The 16,566-nt window shown below is 39.4% G+C and overlaps 1 protein-coding gene across 9 annotated transcripts in view; it reads right to left on the reverse strand.

Annotated features, from left to right (window-relative positions):
* Naalad2 (N-acetylated alpha-linked acidic dipeptidase 2) overlaps positions 1 to 16,566 on the reverse strand; it is a 79,709-nt gene that overhangs the window by 61,953 nt on the left and 1,190 nt on the right. For 7 of the 9 annotated variants that reach the window (XM_076575713.1, XM_076575710.1, XM_076575711.1 and 4 more), the window contains 7 exons: positions 16,010 to 16,130; positions 13,683 to 13,813; positions 12,921 to 13,032; positions 8,688 to 8,874; positions 6,862 to 6,963; positions 5,318 to 5,443; positions 3,551 to 3,737 (listed from right to left, as the gene is read on the reverse strand). In XM_076575713.1, coding sequence (XP_076431828.1) covers positions 3,551 to 3,737; positions 5,318 to 5,443; positions 6,862 to 6,963; positions 8,688 to 8,874; positions 12,921 to 13,032; positions 13,683 to 13,813; positions 16,010 to 16,074 — 910 coding nt within the window. In that variant the 5' untranslated portion in view covers positions 16,075 to 16,130. The remainder of the gene's footprint in view (positions 1 to 3,550; positions 3,738 to 5,317; positions 5,444 to 6,861; positions 6,964 to 8,687; positions 8,875 to 12,920; positions 13,033 to 13,682; positions 13,814 to 16,009; positions 16,131 to 16,566) is intronic. The other 2 variants (XM_076575715.1, XM_076575716.1) reach the window with 1 other exon arrangement.

Here is a 16,566-nt window from a genome sequence, read left to right on the forward strand (position 1 = left end):
TACATCCCAGAGGCTCAGGAGAGAGAACTACTAACGTCGAGGACTATTTTCAGGAAATAAAATCTCAGCACACCGAACTCTATAGTCCACTTGCTTTAATTCCTCTGGCATAACATCCACATATACACAGCTTCAGTTCTGTTCTCGTGCCTAGCTCCTTCCTTGCCTGATCTCTCTCTGTTTATCTACTGTTCCCTCTTAAGTTCTGTCTTAATTCTGCCTCATCAAGGTCCTTTTCACCTTGTTCTTACCCAGCTAGGACTTTTCCTGACTCTTCCTCATTTTCTATCTCGTTCCTCTAGTACTCTCTTCTAGCCCTTCAATCTAGTTCTTTCCCATCTCAGTTTGTTCCTCTCAAGTTCTTACCTATATAGTTCTCTTTTCTCTTCTCCGTCCCTTGTCCCTGGAAGTCCCCGTATATAAAGGGAGGGTCTGAGCTAAATTGTGTAAAGCTATTACTTAATATCTACCTCTCCTAGGCGGTGTCTCCTTGTGGAATTTACCTTAAGTCAGGAGACTTGCCTGTGGGCTGCTATCATTGTTAGTCCTCGGAAGTTGGGCGCCCCCCTGGGCGGTGTCTCCTTGTGGAATTTAAGTCGGGAGACTTGCAGGTGGGCTGTTATCATTGTTAGTCCTCGGAAGTTGGGCGCCCACCTGAGTGATGTTTCCTGTAGTCCTTGAAAGTGGCTAAGGGAGATAATCTGATTCCAGAGAAAGCCTTTCCTGAGGCTGTTCTCCAAATACCTGGAATGTGTATGTCCAGAGAGTGATCAGTCCACACTGTTAGCCCTTCTTAGGGAAAAATCAACTGGGAAAACTATGAAGGCACACATGATTTTCATAACAGAATACAGCTGATATATAACAAGCCAAGTAACAGGGATTTGGCTTCCTCTGGAGGAATTCCCTGATCCCTCCAGGTAGTGACTTTGCCATAACCAGCTGAGTTCTTATGATATATTCCTGTGGCCCGCAGCACTGTTTCTCTATTAGACAGGATCAGAACTCCTGGTCTTCCTGCTTCCTCCTCCCAAGTGCTAGGATTAAAGGGGTGTGCCACCACTGCATGGCTTCCATGGTTAACTACTGGCTAGCTCTGCACTCTGATCTCCAGGCAAGCTTTGTTAGAGCACAAACAAAATAACACTACAGACTTCAAACCAAATTTAATCAAAAGAGACAGAGAAGGACACTACATACTCATTTTCTTAGTTAGGGTTTCTATTGCTGTGAAGAGACACCATGACCACAAGTCTTATAAAGGAAAACACTTAATTGGAGCTGTCTTATAGTTTGTGGTGATTTGAAAGAAAATAGCCCCCAAAAAGAGTGGCACTATTAGGAAGTGTGGCCTTGTTGGAGAAAGTGTGGCACTGTGTGTGTGTGTGTGTGTGTGTGTGTGTGTTGGGGGGAGCGCTTTGAGGTTCCTTTTGCTCAAATTTCCCTTAGTATGATATTCAGTAGACTTCCTGCTGCCTGCTGGTCAAGATACAGCCAGCACCACATCTGCCTGCAGGTCATGATGCTCCCTGACATGATGATAGTGGACTGAACCTCTGAAACTATAAGCAAGCCACCCCAATTAAGTGTTTTCTTTATAAGAGTTGCCATGGTCAAGGTATCTCTTCACAGCATAAAAACCTTAAGACACCATTTCAGCGGTTTAGTCCATTATCATCAGGATGAGAAATATGGTGGTATTGTTGTGCCCAGATCTTAACCCCCAGAGAGACCACCAAGGACCAGCATACCAGAATGCAAAAGCAAGGTTTATCTGTTACAAGTCATGACAAGGAACTCATCTCAAGCCATCTCAAGTGAGGCAGGGAAGAGTTCCTCTTTCTTGGGGAAGTTAGTTTTTATAGGCAAAACCCATAAAATTTCTTAGAGGGGAGGGGATTAGTGCGGGTCCATCCTTGATTGGTCCAGTTTTTCCCGGGCCTGGATGGACTTTATCTTATTCTAGCTTATCTGTTTGCCCTGTCAGGAGTTTTACAACTCCTCTCCGGGGTCTGGTCATGTTATCTCCGGAGAGGGGCATCTCGTGGTTAATTGGTTACCATCAGACATCCTGACTCTGTTCTTTTGTTCCTGGGGCTGGCGCCATCATTTCTGGGGACTTGAAACTGGGCTGGGTCTATCTATATTGAGATATCTGTCTAAGGCCCCCCTTTTGAGACAATAGAGTGAGGGTCTTGTTGTGCTTAGATCATGTCCCCAAAGCCGCCACTGGAGACTTTAGGTACAGAATGCAAAAGTATTCTAAGTTTATAAGCCTCCAGGGAGGCTCTTCCAAATCTCTCACTCACAGCAGGGAGGTTGGAAGGAGGCTCCCCTTTCTTTGTGAGGCTAGTTCTTAAAGGCACAGACCATATAATTTATTTTAACCCGCATCCCTTTTTAGTCTTTGGTTGAATATCCTTACTGTGTTTTCCAAAGTCCCTGTAGCAGGGTCTAAGTTCTTATCTACACTTAGGAATCCTGGTTTAAGCTTCTCTTTGTCTGTAGGGGTTAGAGTGGGGGGTTTTACTGAGGTATCACAGTACGCAAACTGACATGGTGTTGAAAAAGGAACTGAGAGTTCTGCATCTTGATCAGCAGGCAGCAGAAGGAGTCTGTGTACCACACTTGGTGTAGCTCCAGTATATGAGACCTCAAAGCCTGCCCCTACTGAGACAGGACACACTTCCTCCAATAAGGCCACACCTACCCCAGCATGGCCAAGCCTCCTAATAGTGCCACTCACTCCCTATGGGCCAAGCATTCAAACACATGAGTTATGGGGCTATTCCTATTCATACTACCACATTCCATTCCTTCACCCTACAAAGCAATTCAACTAAAATGTTTCCTAAAACACAAAACTGCCCACACTCTCCATATCTACTCTTTATAGTACTTGAAGTTTTTGCTAGATCGATAAGACAACTGAAAAAATCAAGGGGATACAAATTGGAAAGGAGGAACTCAGAATCATTATTTGAAGATGATCTGATAGTACACATCAGCGACCCTAAAAATTCTCCCAGGGAACTCCTACAGATCACAAAAACCTTCAACAAAGTAGCTAGATACAAGATTAACTAAAAACAAAACAAAAAACCAGTATCCATCCCAGGCACAAACGAAAAACAAACTGAGAAAGAAATCACAGAAACAATACCTTTCTCAAATAATAAAAATATCTTGGGGGTAACTCTAACCAAGCAAGTGAAAGTCTTGTATGATAAACTTCGAGTCTTTGAAGAAAGAGATTGAAGATATCAAAAGATGGAAAGATCTCCCATGCCCATGGGTCAGTCGATTGATATAGTAAAAATGGCCATCCTACCAAAAGCAATCTACAGACTCAGTGCAATCCCCATCAAAATTCCAAGACAATTCTTTACAGACCTTGAAGGGACAATCCTTCAACTTCATATGAAAAAATGAAAAAGTACTTATTTCCAAGTAGTCAGGCTACAAAATGACATAAAGTGCTTGTTTGTATACACCTAGAACAGCAAGGAGTATTTTACAAAAGTGATCAACTAACAGATTTGCCCATTACCTTTAGCTGGATAGCCTGGAGTGAGTGGGTCACCTGCCCCATTCAGATTTAAGACATTTCCTCTCTGTGCTGCAGCTCCAGGAAGGTTCCATCCTTTGGGATACGGCTGTACCTCGGGGGCAAAGTAGTCAGCTGGATCAGAGTACAGGATGATTCCTATGGCTCCGGCTAGCATGGCATTTTTCACCTGTAAGAGCAATATGCAAATGACTCGTTTACTCCTACAAAAGTAGTAATAACTGCTTTTGATCCTGCTGTTATATGCTTGCTATCTTTGCATTCAAAACTAATTTTCTTCATGGTAAACTTAACACATGGTCACTTATCTTACAAAATCCTTACTAAATTATCTCTTTTAAGAACTGTTCCTGGCTGGGTGGTGGTGGCATACGCCTTTAATCCCAGCACTTGGGAGGCAGAGGCAGGCAGATCTCTGTTAGTTCGAGGCCAGCCTGGCCTACAAAGCAAGATCCAGGAAAGACACAAAACTACACAGAGAAACCCTGTCTCAGGAAAAAAAAAAAAAAAAAAAAAAAGAAAGAAAGAACTGTTCCTGTCATTCCCAAACTTGCAAAATTAAAGTCTCCCTTCTTTATACTTATTTTATATATTTCTATCATAGGACAGTTTGTAATATATTAAAACATCTTTCTAGTGTGTGTCTCCTCTACTAAAATGACAGTGTTGTTGAGAATGTGACTGATGCTGTACTCTTAACCAACTACCCACAAAAGTCTTGTGTGGGCGCCATGGGCCCTGGCCCCCGACTGGGAGTGGCTGCGGCCTTGCTTGCTGACCTTGCTCAGATGTCCTCCCTATTCAGATTCCCTGCCGGTATCCACCCTTCTGAATGCTTAAGGGAAGTTCCTTGTTTGTGTATCCTGCATTTTGGGCGTTAACAACTTAGATGCAAGAATGTAGAACATTGGGTCTGGAATGTAGACCATTGGTAGCGAACTTCTGCCCTCCAGGGGTTCCTCCATTTGTGCTGTAAGCCTGTATGTATTTAAGGTTTCTTCCCTCTTTCAATAAACAGTATTCGACATCCAATCGTATGGATGACCCGCTGTCTCTTGTCTCTATTTTTTAATCCGCAGCCCTTCGCTCGGACATGGTGAACGGGTATTGGTAATGCGGGCGTTACCACTACAGTCTTGCACATCACTGAGAAAGCATTTTACAAATACTTACATAAGCAAACAGGTTTTCAGCTTTATGTAAAACAGTCACAGTGTGTTTTTCAAAAGTAACTTTGTAAGCATCTAACCATCTGGATTTGCTAAGAACAGAAAAGTATTCTGTGAGATAACTGAATTCTTAATCATCAAAAGTGTTACAGCAAAAGGTAGGTAACTCTCACTCTTGGATCTCTCATATGTATTATAATATTAAGAAAGCACTCAGCCGGGCGGTGGTGGCGGCGCACGCCTTTAATCCCAGCACTTGGGAGGCAGAGGCAGGCGGATCTTTGTGAGTTCGAGGCCAAAGGCACAAAGCTACACAGAGAAACCCTGTCTCGAAAAAAAACAAAACAAAACAAAACAAACAAACAAACAAAAAAAGCAAATACTACTTTTGTAACAAAAATAATTTCCTTCTTGGAAATATAAAATTACATAAAAATAAAGTTTTCTGTGTAACCATGGAGAACAACCAAAAAATAATTAAAATTAAGAGCAACTTTAGAGTGAATATAACATATAACCATCTATTAATATCTGTGAGATCCAACCTCTCCCCTTCCCCCTAGAAAGAAGAATACCCTACTTTATTTCCTCGAAAGATCTTCCCGTATCTTGCAATAACAATCTTCCCAGTGCAGGTGATGTTCATCTCTCTTTCTAGTTTGAAGAAGTCTTCAGTGCGAGCGTAGTTGACATATACAAGCTCTCCCTACAGGGAAATGGGAAAGATACATATGCTACTGCCTTAAAGATAAAATTAAAATAATTTGTTCTTCAAAACTCTATTGGCAATTTTCTTTCCTTATTTGGGATTAATTAACATTTGTAACTCATTACAACATCATTTTAACACTTCAAAAACTTCTTTAAGGAGCTAAGAAGTATATTCAATAGTTGTTCTCCAGAAGAAAATATCAGCAAGAAATAATCAATGCCATTTCAGTAATCCCAACTGTTTTAATTTTTAGCTTCTTTTTTATAATCTTTTTTCTTTTATTAAAAATATTCGGTCTGGAGAGATGGCTCAGAGATTAAAAACTCTGGCTGTTCTTCCAGAGGTCCTGAGTTCAATTCCCAGCACCCATATGGTGGTTCACAACCATCTGTAATGAAATCTGGCTCCCTCTTCTGACCTGCAGGGATACATGCAAACAGAACACTGTATGCATAATAAATAAATAAACCTTTAAAAAAAGAAAATATTCTTAGTACAATATATTCGGATAATGGTTTCCCCTCTCCCTACTCCTTCCTGTTCTTCTTCATCTCCTCCCCCATCAGGATCCACAGCCTTTCTGTCTCTCATTAGAAAACAAACAGGCATCTAAGGAATGATAATAAAGTAAAACAAGATAAAACAAAACCAAACAAATCAGAATAGGATAAAAAAAAAAAAAGAACAAGAGTAAAAGAAAAAGTGTAAGAAATGCATATAAATGCAGAGACACATGTATTCACAAAGTAATTCAATAAGCACACAAAACTAGAAGCCATAATACATAAGCAACGAATCAGTAATTAAAACAACCTGACTTAACATTATGAGACAAAGAACCTCCCAAGATGCCATTGGGTTCATTTTGTGTTGGCCATCTACTGCTAGGCATGGGGGCTTACCCTTAAGGGTGGTTTGTTTCTCTAGTGAGACTTCTGTGGAGAAAACTAACTTTTCATTTGCAAGTGGATATCAATTGTAGATAGCCTCTGAAATCCCAAATGTGTTTAATTTCCAACCACAACATTATTTTAAGAATATCTGTAGTATGAACTACAGGAACAGATGGATAAAAATAATTTAAAATTCACATTGTAAGCAGTGGGAAAAGCTAACAAGAGCGCCTGTGAAAAGCACACTCAGAAGTCTGCTGTTCGGTAGAGTGCTATCTGCTTCAGTGCATCTTAGTCCTTTTAGTGCATTTGTTTCATTTTTCTCTCCCTTATGATCTTTTCTATTACTAAAAAATAATTTTCATTTTTGAAGGTGTTCATAGTACTGAACATTAAACAATGAAAACACAAGTATTTAGTCTGCAAGTGAATTCCCCTTGGTTGCATTTCTCTACACAGGCTTTCATATAACAAAGAAAGGCATAAAGTTGTGCATATTTAAAAATTAATTTTTTTTACCTCTGGCATGCCATGGGCTGAAAACGCATTATATGGTGGTACAATGTTTGTAACATTCTCATATCCATCTGGTGGTGGTTCAAAGTATGATGTTTTAAAAATCTAGCAAGAATTCAAACATGTCAAGTCACAGAGAATAATCCCAGGTCACTATTAAGGCATGGTCCATCTTGCCCCCAAGTTACACTTAGGTCAAGTTTTATAATTAAATAGATGAATCCTGCTGACAACAATAAGTTTTATATAATCTTCAAGATAATAATCCTAAGTGATTAAATGTTCTCTTATTAAGTGTAGAAACAGAGCTGCAAAGGTGGCATTCATGGGCGAGGGTGTAGCTCGGTGACAGAATACTCATATATCATGTTGAATTCCATCCCCAACACTGCTTAAAAGTGAACAAAGGAATTGCTACCAATGGTGGCACTTTGTGATTCCCTTGTTTGTCTTTTCTTCTTCTCTTGCAAAGCCCTGTTCTTTCACCATCATTTAAATGGTTACCATATTTTATCCTTATACCACTTCTTGACTAATTTTTTATTCCTTCCAAGTGTAATTTCACTATTAAAACTGTGCCAACAACTAATATGCTTCTGGGACTCAGCGCTTCACATTCCTGTATTTAAGAGCCAGGTAACTATTTAGCTTTGATGTTCAAACTCAACATATTAAACTTTGCTTTTACCTTCTACCATCCCTAGGCCTGCTTATGGTCTGCGTCTCCCACCTGTGAACTCCGTCACTAGGTAAGCCAGCGGCACCAGGCAGTCGGGAGTGGACAGTCACCCTGATTATTTATGCACTTCTTCCTTGCTCAAGTCAGCCATGAACCATGTTGCTAACACTCCCGAACTGCTTCTCACATTCAGCCTTCCTATTTACTTCTGCTCATAGCCTAACTCAGGGCTTCACCCTTGACTTGAACTATTTATACAGTTGTAACTTTGACTCCCTGCCTAGTCTCTATGTGATGTGCAAGTGCCCTAGGTAACATGCTTTTCGGTCCTATCTTTGTTTTATCTAAGCTTTTCAGGAGGTTTCATTACTGAAGCTTGACATTTAACTCCTGAAGATATAATATAATCCTATGACCTGTCTCCAGAGCATATCTACTAGTTTATCCCTTTTTGTGGCTCACTTTGCTTTCACACTATTGGAATATACAAAATCTTTAGACTCTACCAATAATACCAAGCCATGATACACATTCCTGCATGTCCAGTGTTTTCCTCTGACTAGAACTCTCTTACCTTGCTGTAAGTTTCATGTGGTTAAACTCTTATTCTCTTTTCGGACTCATATATCAATTCCACCAGGAAGACTTTCTATCTCCTTATTTAGGCTAAATGATCTGTTCCTTTGTAGATCAAGAACCTTAGTTCTCTCTTCCCAGCACTTACCCAACTGATTTTAAATAATGTATCCCTTTGTCTGCCTCACCTTACTAAGCAAAAGAACTATGTCCTAATCTTCATTCTGGCCTGAGGAATTAGTACCATGCTAAACACAGACACCGAAGAGTTTGCAGTCTGTCCACTTTTCTGAATGATGTAAATGGTACTACACTATTAACAAATTTCTATTGTTACTTGACTCTACATTCCAATCAATGAAGGGACAAGAAGCAAGCAATGAACTGGGTTGTGTGCACCTGTAATCTCAGAACTCAGGAAGCAGAAGCAAGAGATTCACCACAGATTTGAGGACAATCTGACTCATCCAGTAGATTCCAGGCCAGCAAGAGCCAAAAAGTGAGATCCTGTCTCAAAGGCAAAGTACAAACCAGAGATTTCAAAATACAAAAACTCCCAAGAATTCTACATCACCTCAACTCCATGTTCATCCACAATTGATACATAGTTTGCATTTGTCTCATTTGGGTAAGATAAAAGAACATCATAATGAACCAAGTTGGCTGAATCTAATCCAAATTTCTTCCACTGTGTTTGGATTTTCTTGGCAAGCAGTAAATTTTGTTCTGTTCCTGCCAGATGGGGAAATTCTGTAAAGGAACTGAAATGAGAGTAACAAAATTGAGAATTAAGAGAGTACATCCAAATGATGCTACATGGTTCACCTTTCAGGAAGTCATGTATCAATTTTCTATCAGATGCAGAAAAATCTCAGTTGGATATACCAATTTTCAGACATGACTCTTTAAAATAATTAAGCAAAACTGCAATTTCCATGTTATGCTCTCTCTGTGAATAACATAATCCCTGCTAAACACAATAGCATAGGACTAAATGTGAGAAGACACCTATAAGAATGTCATAGCTTAGCCGGGCGTGGTGGCACGCGCCTTTAATCCCAGCACTCGGGAGGCTGAGCCAGGTGGATCTTTGTGAGTTCGAGGCCAGCCTGGGCTACCAAGTGAGCTCCAGGAAAGGCGCAAAGCTACACAGAGAAACCCTGTCTCGAAAAAACCAAAAAAAAATAAAAAAAAAAAAAATAAAAAAAAAATGTCATAGCTCTACAAGAAGGACGCAACACCTGATGTTTATGAGTGAACTGAGGACATTTTGAGGGAGAAGTCTTAATATTTGCTCAGGAACAGCCCAGTACTCTGCATTTGGCTTAGATGCTTCTATCAACTATAACATATATGTAGTAATGTATTTATTTCATTGAAATTAAGGTCCATGAACTTATGTATTCTCTAGTGCCAAGGTCTTGTCTGTGACATGAAAAGCACAGCTCTGTTAAACTACTTTGGGTGATATTTTCTTAGTTCTGGGTGTAAAAGAGCTATAGCATTTTAATAACTCCACATAGAGTTAATAGTGAGATTTACTTTACTTTAGACAAATATTATGTTAAAGGTTTCTTCTCTTTTCCACTTACATCAGTAGAGAAATAATATTACAAAAAAAACCCCTAAAACTAAAAAACAAAAACCTATAGACAGAAAGATGAAATTTTCATTGAAAAACTGGTACCAGCACTTTTACATTTCATCTTCATCCTCACAACCACTCTTCCTTTCTCCTATTTTTCAAATAAGACAACTGAGAAAGTACTTCATATTGTTATAGCTAATAAATGCCTGGGCTAGACCTTGAAATTATAACTTTCTGATTTTGAGAAATAGTATATTTTAGTAGTCGATCCGATCTTCCTGCATGATTGCTCATGATACTTGGACAGTCCTATATAATCTAGACTATAATGTTCATAACCCAACATGCATTTGACCCACCCTTCCATCTTTCAACCTCGTTCACTGTTACTGTGCTCACAAGCTTCTGCTCAACGGTACTCTTTCCACTGTCATTTTAATTGTTTGCAGACTTTGCACAAGGTCTTCTTTCCAGAATAAATATTTCTCCATTGACTTGAGTCTTCCCTCTCCTACCTGCAAACTATGACTGATCCATGAAGACTCAAGTGTTGCTGGAGGGCTTCTCCCTAGGTTCCACCAAGTCCCGCAGTACCACAATCCACGTATAAAATAATCACTCAGATGTTTTTATTACTTATAAACTGTATGGCCGTGGCAGGCTTCTTGTTAACTGTTCTTATATCTTAAATTAACCCGTTTTTTAAATCTATATCTTGTAACATGGCTTGCGGCTTACAGGCATCTTTACACGTTGTTTGTCATGGTGGTGGCTGGCAGTGACTCTCCCTCCTTCTTCCTGTTTCCCCAATTCTCCTTTCTCCTTGTCCCGCCTATACTTGTTGGTCAATAAATAAAACCTGATTGGCTGTGGCTAGGCAGGAAGTATAGGCGGACTAACAGAGGAAAAATAAAAGAACAAAAAGACAAAAGGAGACACTACAACCACCGCCAAGACAAGCAGCATGTAAAGATGCTGGTAAGCCACCAGCCACGTGGCAAGGTATAGATTTACAAAAATGGGTTAATTTAAGATATAAAAACAGTTAACAAAAAAGCCTGCCACGGCCATACAGTTTATAAATAATATAAGCATCTAAATGATTATTTTATACGTGGATTGTGGGACTTGATGAAACCTGGAGAGAAGCCCTCCAGCAACACTCAAGTATCAAGCTCTGTGAAGTTCTCTCTCTCTCTCTCTCTCTCTCTCTCTCTCTCTCTCTCTCTCTCTCTCTCTCCTTCTCTCTCCATGTCCTTAAGTGAAAACTGCAAGCTACAGATATTTAATATGTCAAATATTTCCTTTACAAAGTACAAGTGAATTCAGAAAAGTTATTTTACAGCTAGAAAAAAATACTTCAAGCCTAGGTATATTTAATTTCTACTTTACATACTTGTGTTAGTTATGGTTTTTTTTGTTTTGTTTTGATTATTGTTTTCAACTTGACAACCAAGAGTCATCTAGAATGGAGAATCTCATTTGAAGAATTGCCTCCTTCAGACTGGCCTTGCAGACAAGTATGTGAGGCATTTTCTTGATTAATGGTTTATTGGGGAGGGCCCAGCCACCATGGGCAGTGCCATACCTAGGCAGGTGGTTCTGGAATCAATAAAATAGCAAACTGAGCAAGCCAGTAAAGTGCATTCACAGTTTATGCTTTGGTTCTTATCACCAGGTTCCTCTTTTGAGTTTTTGTCCTGACTTTCCTCAGTGATAGAGTATGTCCTGAGAGTTCTGAGATGAAATAAACCCTTTCCCCTCAAGTTATTTTTGGTCATGGTGTTTATCACAGCAATAGAAACCCAGCTATGACAATAGTTCATTGTTGTCTTACTTTCTACAGTGGACAGATACTATTTTTTTTTTAAGATTTATTTATTTATTATGTATACACTATGCCTATGTGCCAGAAGAGGGAACCAGATCTCATTATTGATGGTTGTGAGCCACCATGTGGTTGCTGGGAATTGAACTCAGGACCTCTGGAAGACCAGACAGTGCTCTTAACCTCTGAGCCATCTCTCCAGCCCGGCAGATACTATTTTTGTGCATGCCTTTAATCCCAGCACTCGGGAGGCAGAGCCAGGTGGATCTCTCTGAGTTTGAGGCCAGCCTGGGCTACCAAGTGAGTTCCAGGGAGGGCGCAAAGCTACACAGAGAAACCCTGTCTCGAAAAGCAAAACAAACAAACAAAAAAAAATTAGTGTATTTTTTTAAATGGAGATGAAGGATTAATCATGAACTTGTGCTTCTCATCTCCTAGAGGGCTCAATAAAATGAAACACAGGAGTAAAAAAAGAAAAAACAAAAAAAGAAAAACCAGACATTTGAGTTTCCCTTTGTGATCCAAATTGAACAGTAATTTGGTAATGTTCAATCAAAGAACAAGTAAGAACACCATTCCCTCTTGCATTTTTCATTCACTAGAGAAAAGCTTCTTTAGTTACACTTCCTTCACCTTTCATGAAGCACGACCTCATTGCACATCCCTTCTTCAACTAATGACCAGAGAATTCGAATTCTCAGGATCCCAATAGAACATGTGGTTTGTTGACTATAATACGTCTGTAAAATCTGAAATCACAAGGTTCTGAAGGTGTATAGTTTATGTAAATTATCATTCAACAAAGCTGATTTGTTAATGGCACTCTTTTTGAGGAATTCTGAGAACAAAAATGTGTTACAGTAAGTGCCTTCAAAAAGAAATTGAAAAGTTTACATTGTCTTTACTGTTTTTATTTTGTTCACTGTTTGAGCAAAAAAAATTATATTTGCAAAATGAGGGTGGGGGAAATGTAAGGCAGCCACAATCAGAAACACTGATCTTCTTTCTAAGTCACCAGGCTGCCAGTGTCCTAACTCTTCTTAACAGGATGCAGTAAAGAAAGGGGTGGGGGTGGGGCGGGGTAAGATTTTTCTAGTTAATGCACAAGGAACAAAAAAATCGCATTCAGTTGCAGTTCAAGGTTACACGACAATAAAATGTCTCTAAAAAGACCAACCAGATACTTTTCTGTGGGATGAAGTTATAGATGAGAAAAGACTCCTCTGTAACAGGCCATAGATTTCATCCTGAGTGCTTGAGAGACATTTTAAAAATCGGCGAACTAATGAGAAATTTATAATTTCACATATAAGTAAAGGCTGGCCAAGTTTTAATACATTTGTTCATGCAACAAACACTGTTTCTAAGATAAAAATGCAAAACAAACTTACCGAAGAAATGATCTAATGTTTTCAGCTTTCATTTCAGATAGGAGTTTCCACTGCATATTTTGATGATAACCAGCTGATGTAGTTGTTTCTTTGAGAGGCTTAATAAACCAGCCTGGGGGTGAAGTGGAATTACAGATACATACAAACAACACACAGAGATAACAAACATACATAAAGACACACAGACACAAGCACACCTATTGCTTCTGACTATTAGACCCCAGTAAAGTAAACATAAACAAATAAATAAATACATACATAATAAAAAATAATGATATCTAACCAACAGATCACTGTGCACTTTTGGGGAAAAACATGCTAATTGCAGAAAGCTTTAAAAATTCTTATACACACATAACTCTCAGTTGGTTAACACAGGTTTACTCTAAGAACTGTTATCTACTTCTCTTGTGGTATGGCCTTTCAGGCACTCTTTTGAAATCTAGTTCATAAACAGCCCCTGACACTCAAGAAGCACTGAAAAAAATCCATGTAAAAATGGTTTCAATTCATAATTTCTTAGAAATAGTCATCTTTTTTTCCATGTACATAAATAGCAACAGTCCGTGTTCTCTTCCCAGCAGCCCACAGCAGTAGTCTATACACAATAGAAACTTAATAAAGTTGAATTCCGATTTAAATGCATTCTACTCGCTCTCTACGTTTGCTGTGTTCTTTTGGGAACTCCACAGAACCCAGGCCATCCCACTCTGGGCTTCTCCTCCCTCCAGTGAGATCTCCTCACCCAACTTTCACACTTACCCAGAATGAAGCCGAAAAGGAAGGACGCCAGCGCTGCGGCAATGCAAATCCCCAGACCCCTGAGATGCCTGGGCTTTGCCATGTTGTCCTGGGCCCGGGAGCTCCGGGGACTGCAGCCGCAGGCCTGGGGGCTGCAGATGGAAAGAGAGGGTGAGCAGAGGACTTTGCCAAGATCCGGAGACTAAGGGAAACTCTGCTGGGCCACGGAAGCCCTGCAGGGAGCAGCCTGCTCAATCTGCCTGCAGTGGAAGGCGGGGCAGCGCAAGAAGCTGTTACAAAGAGCTCCGATTATTTACTGAAGAGACCAACCAGAGCCTTCCATCAACCACATCCCAAGAAGGGCAATTTCACTGCAAATCTCACTGAAGAGTTCCTTACCTTGCTTTGAGATTCTACCAGTTGCTACCTGATCACACTAAGGCTGCTTCTGTAACAAGCTGGAGCCTCAACCCTGTAACACCAAATCCTAGAGACTGAGACCGAATTTTTCCCTCTCCACCCCAACACGCATATCTGAACAGGACTTCACATTTCTGTGCTTCTGTAGCAGTTTTAAAAACATACCTCACTGGAACATTGTAGCTACAAATGAACAAAATTCACCATTGCAAAGGCCTTACACTATTACTGGCGGTAAGTTCTAAATGTCACTTCTGTCCTTGTCCTGTTAAACCTAAAAAGCATTTCCTTTAAAATTTTTTAGAAAGTTGGCAAAATAGCAGGTCTTGCAAATAGAATTCCTGCCTGCATCTCACCCAAAGGGAAGGTCCAACAAGTGATAGCTGACTTTTCATCCCTAGCCAGAAACACATTTGCAGCCGATCGATCAAATTCCCCAGTGGACGATGAAGGCAATAACACCTCTACGATATGATATGCCCAGCTGTTCTCCACATCCTGGGCATTCTTAATGACTTTGACTTTGGGTGAGACACCTTACTTCCAATAAGGTGCTGAAAGTTCCTAGTGTGTTTCTCTTGGGTGTCATAATTGATTGCTGTATCAAATGGCTTTTCTGTTCTAACTTTGGCAAAAGCCCTAAAAGCTGGCTTAAAAATTTATTTATTTATTTACTTATTTATTTATTTATTTGTTTGTTTGTTTGTTTTTTGAGACAGGGTTTCTCTGTGTAGTTTTAGAGCCTTTCCTGAATTCACTCTATAGCCCAGTCTGGCCTCTGAACTCACAGAGATATTTTAATACAATAAGTTTGTTTGTTTGTTGCTTGTTTTTTAAAGAAGTCTCCCTTGAACTTGCTATGCAGGCAAAGGCAATCTTGAACTCCTGAGGAGTGTGCCCCCATGCACCGTTTCTATGGTTATGGGAATGGAACTCAGATCCTTGTTCATGCTAGATGTTCATTCTACCAACTGTGCCACATTCCCTGCCCTGACAACTTATTTCTAAATGTTTGTAAACTTTTAAGCCCCATCAGCTCCTTTAATAGTGCCTCTTTCGACTGTCCTAAACCAATGTGTCTGTCAGTCTCAATTTTAGAAATAAACACCTTTTCAAATACATTTTCATATCAAAATGAATTCCCCTACATGTGGATGAATACATAGAAAATTAGAATGAAATTATTTCAAAGGCGCAGCAGACTGTGAGGAAGACACACTCCCCAAATATAGCTTAAGAAAGCAAGCTGTATGTAAATAAAGAATGTCAGAATTTTGTTGGTTTTTTACTTTTTTGAGACAGGGTTTCTCTGTCCTGGAACTTGCTCTATAAACCAGGCTGGCCTCGAACCCATAGATCTGCCTGCCTCTGCCTCCTGAATGCTGGGATTAAAGGCGTGCTCTATCATACCAGGCTAAATATATGGTTTTAAGTAACTGTGCGGTATCTAACAGCTGGGACAAGAATTACCTCCAATCACAAACAGTATGAAATGTTACTTGTATTCCACATAAATATTTTGGGAACTGTTTATATAATTTGCTAGTTTCTAGGCTTTGGGCTGGTATCTAAAAGTACACAAAAATTCAGTTAGGTTTGTGAGAGAAAAGGTGGCAACTAATGATTAAAGTAACTAAATTATTTTCAAATTTCAATTTTCCCCACCCTATCTCAATTTTGACAGCCAATTGAATTTTGACAAGTAGAAGTTGATGCATCATTTATCACTTTGTCAATTTGATTAATCTTCCAAAATTAAAATTAGCATCTTGATTCAATCAACATTTAATAAGCAACTATTACATGACACACATTGCACAAACTCCCGAGGATGTGATACTTGCCACTACAAGACCTATGATGGACTGATAAGGTAATCATTGGATAAATTATTTCATATAACAAGTTCTAAGAAAAAGCAGTATTACCTCCAATATGACCGCCGCCGATACCCTATCAGGCGGCATCTGCAGTCTGAGTCCTGAAAATCCATTGTAAAAAGTGTGATTGGCTAGCTCCAGAGTCTTCAGCCTTTGATTACTATGGAATCTGCAAGCATTCAGAATTTCTGCTCCATTAAGTGTATCACAGAGGCTGCTGTTAAGTAATGCTTTCTAATAATTAGCATCTTGGCAGATATTTGTATTTTGCAAAGAACATGTAAAAGACCAATACTATTGATATTTGCTAACTTTTTCTAAAAATTTTTCTTTAAAGCTAAATATGAATATAAAAAACATTTTCTATTGGAAACCAATCTCTCCATAAAACTATTTGGTCTACTTATTTCCTGAACCTCCAAAATATACTGCTTTCCCACTCATCAAGTTGAATGCTTTTATATAAATATTTTTTTCTTCCTCTTCTCATATTTTAGAAGCATCCTTACAACTCCAAAATCAAGTCACTTCAACTGGTTTGTGTCTAATCTTTTGAAAAATGATTAAATAGAGCTAGGTGTTGTGGCACACACTTCTAATCCCAA

The sequence above is a fragment of the Peromyscus maniculatus genome, chromosome 7, assembly GCF_049852395.1.
Source record: "Peromyscus maniculatus bairdii isolate BWxNUB_F1_BW_parent chromosome 7, HU_Pman_BW_mat_3.1, whole genome shotgun sequence".
Taxonomy (NCBI): domain Eukaryota; kingdom Metazoa; phylum Chordata; class Mammalia; order Rodentia; family Cricetidae; genus Peromyscus; species Peromyscus maniculatus.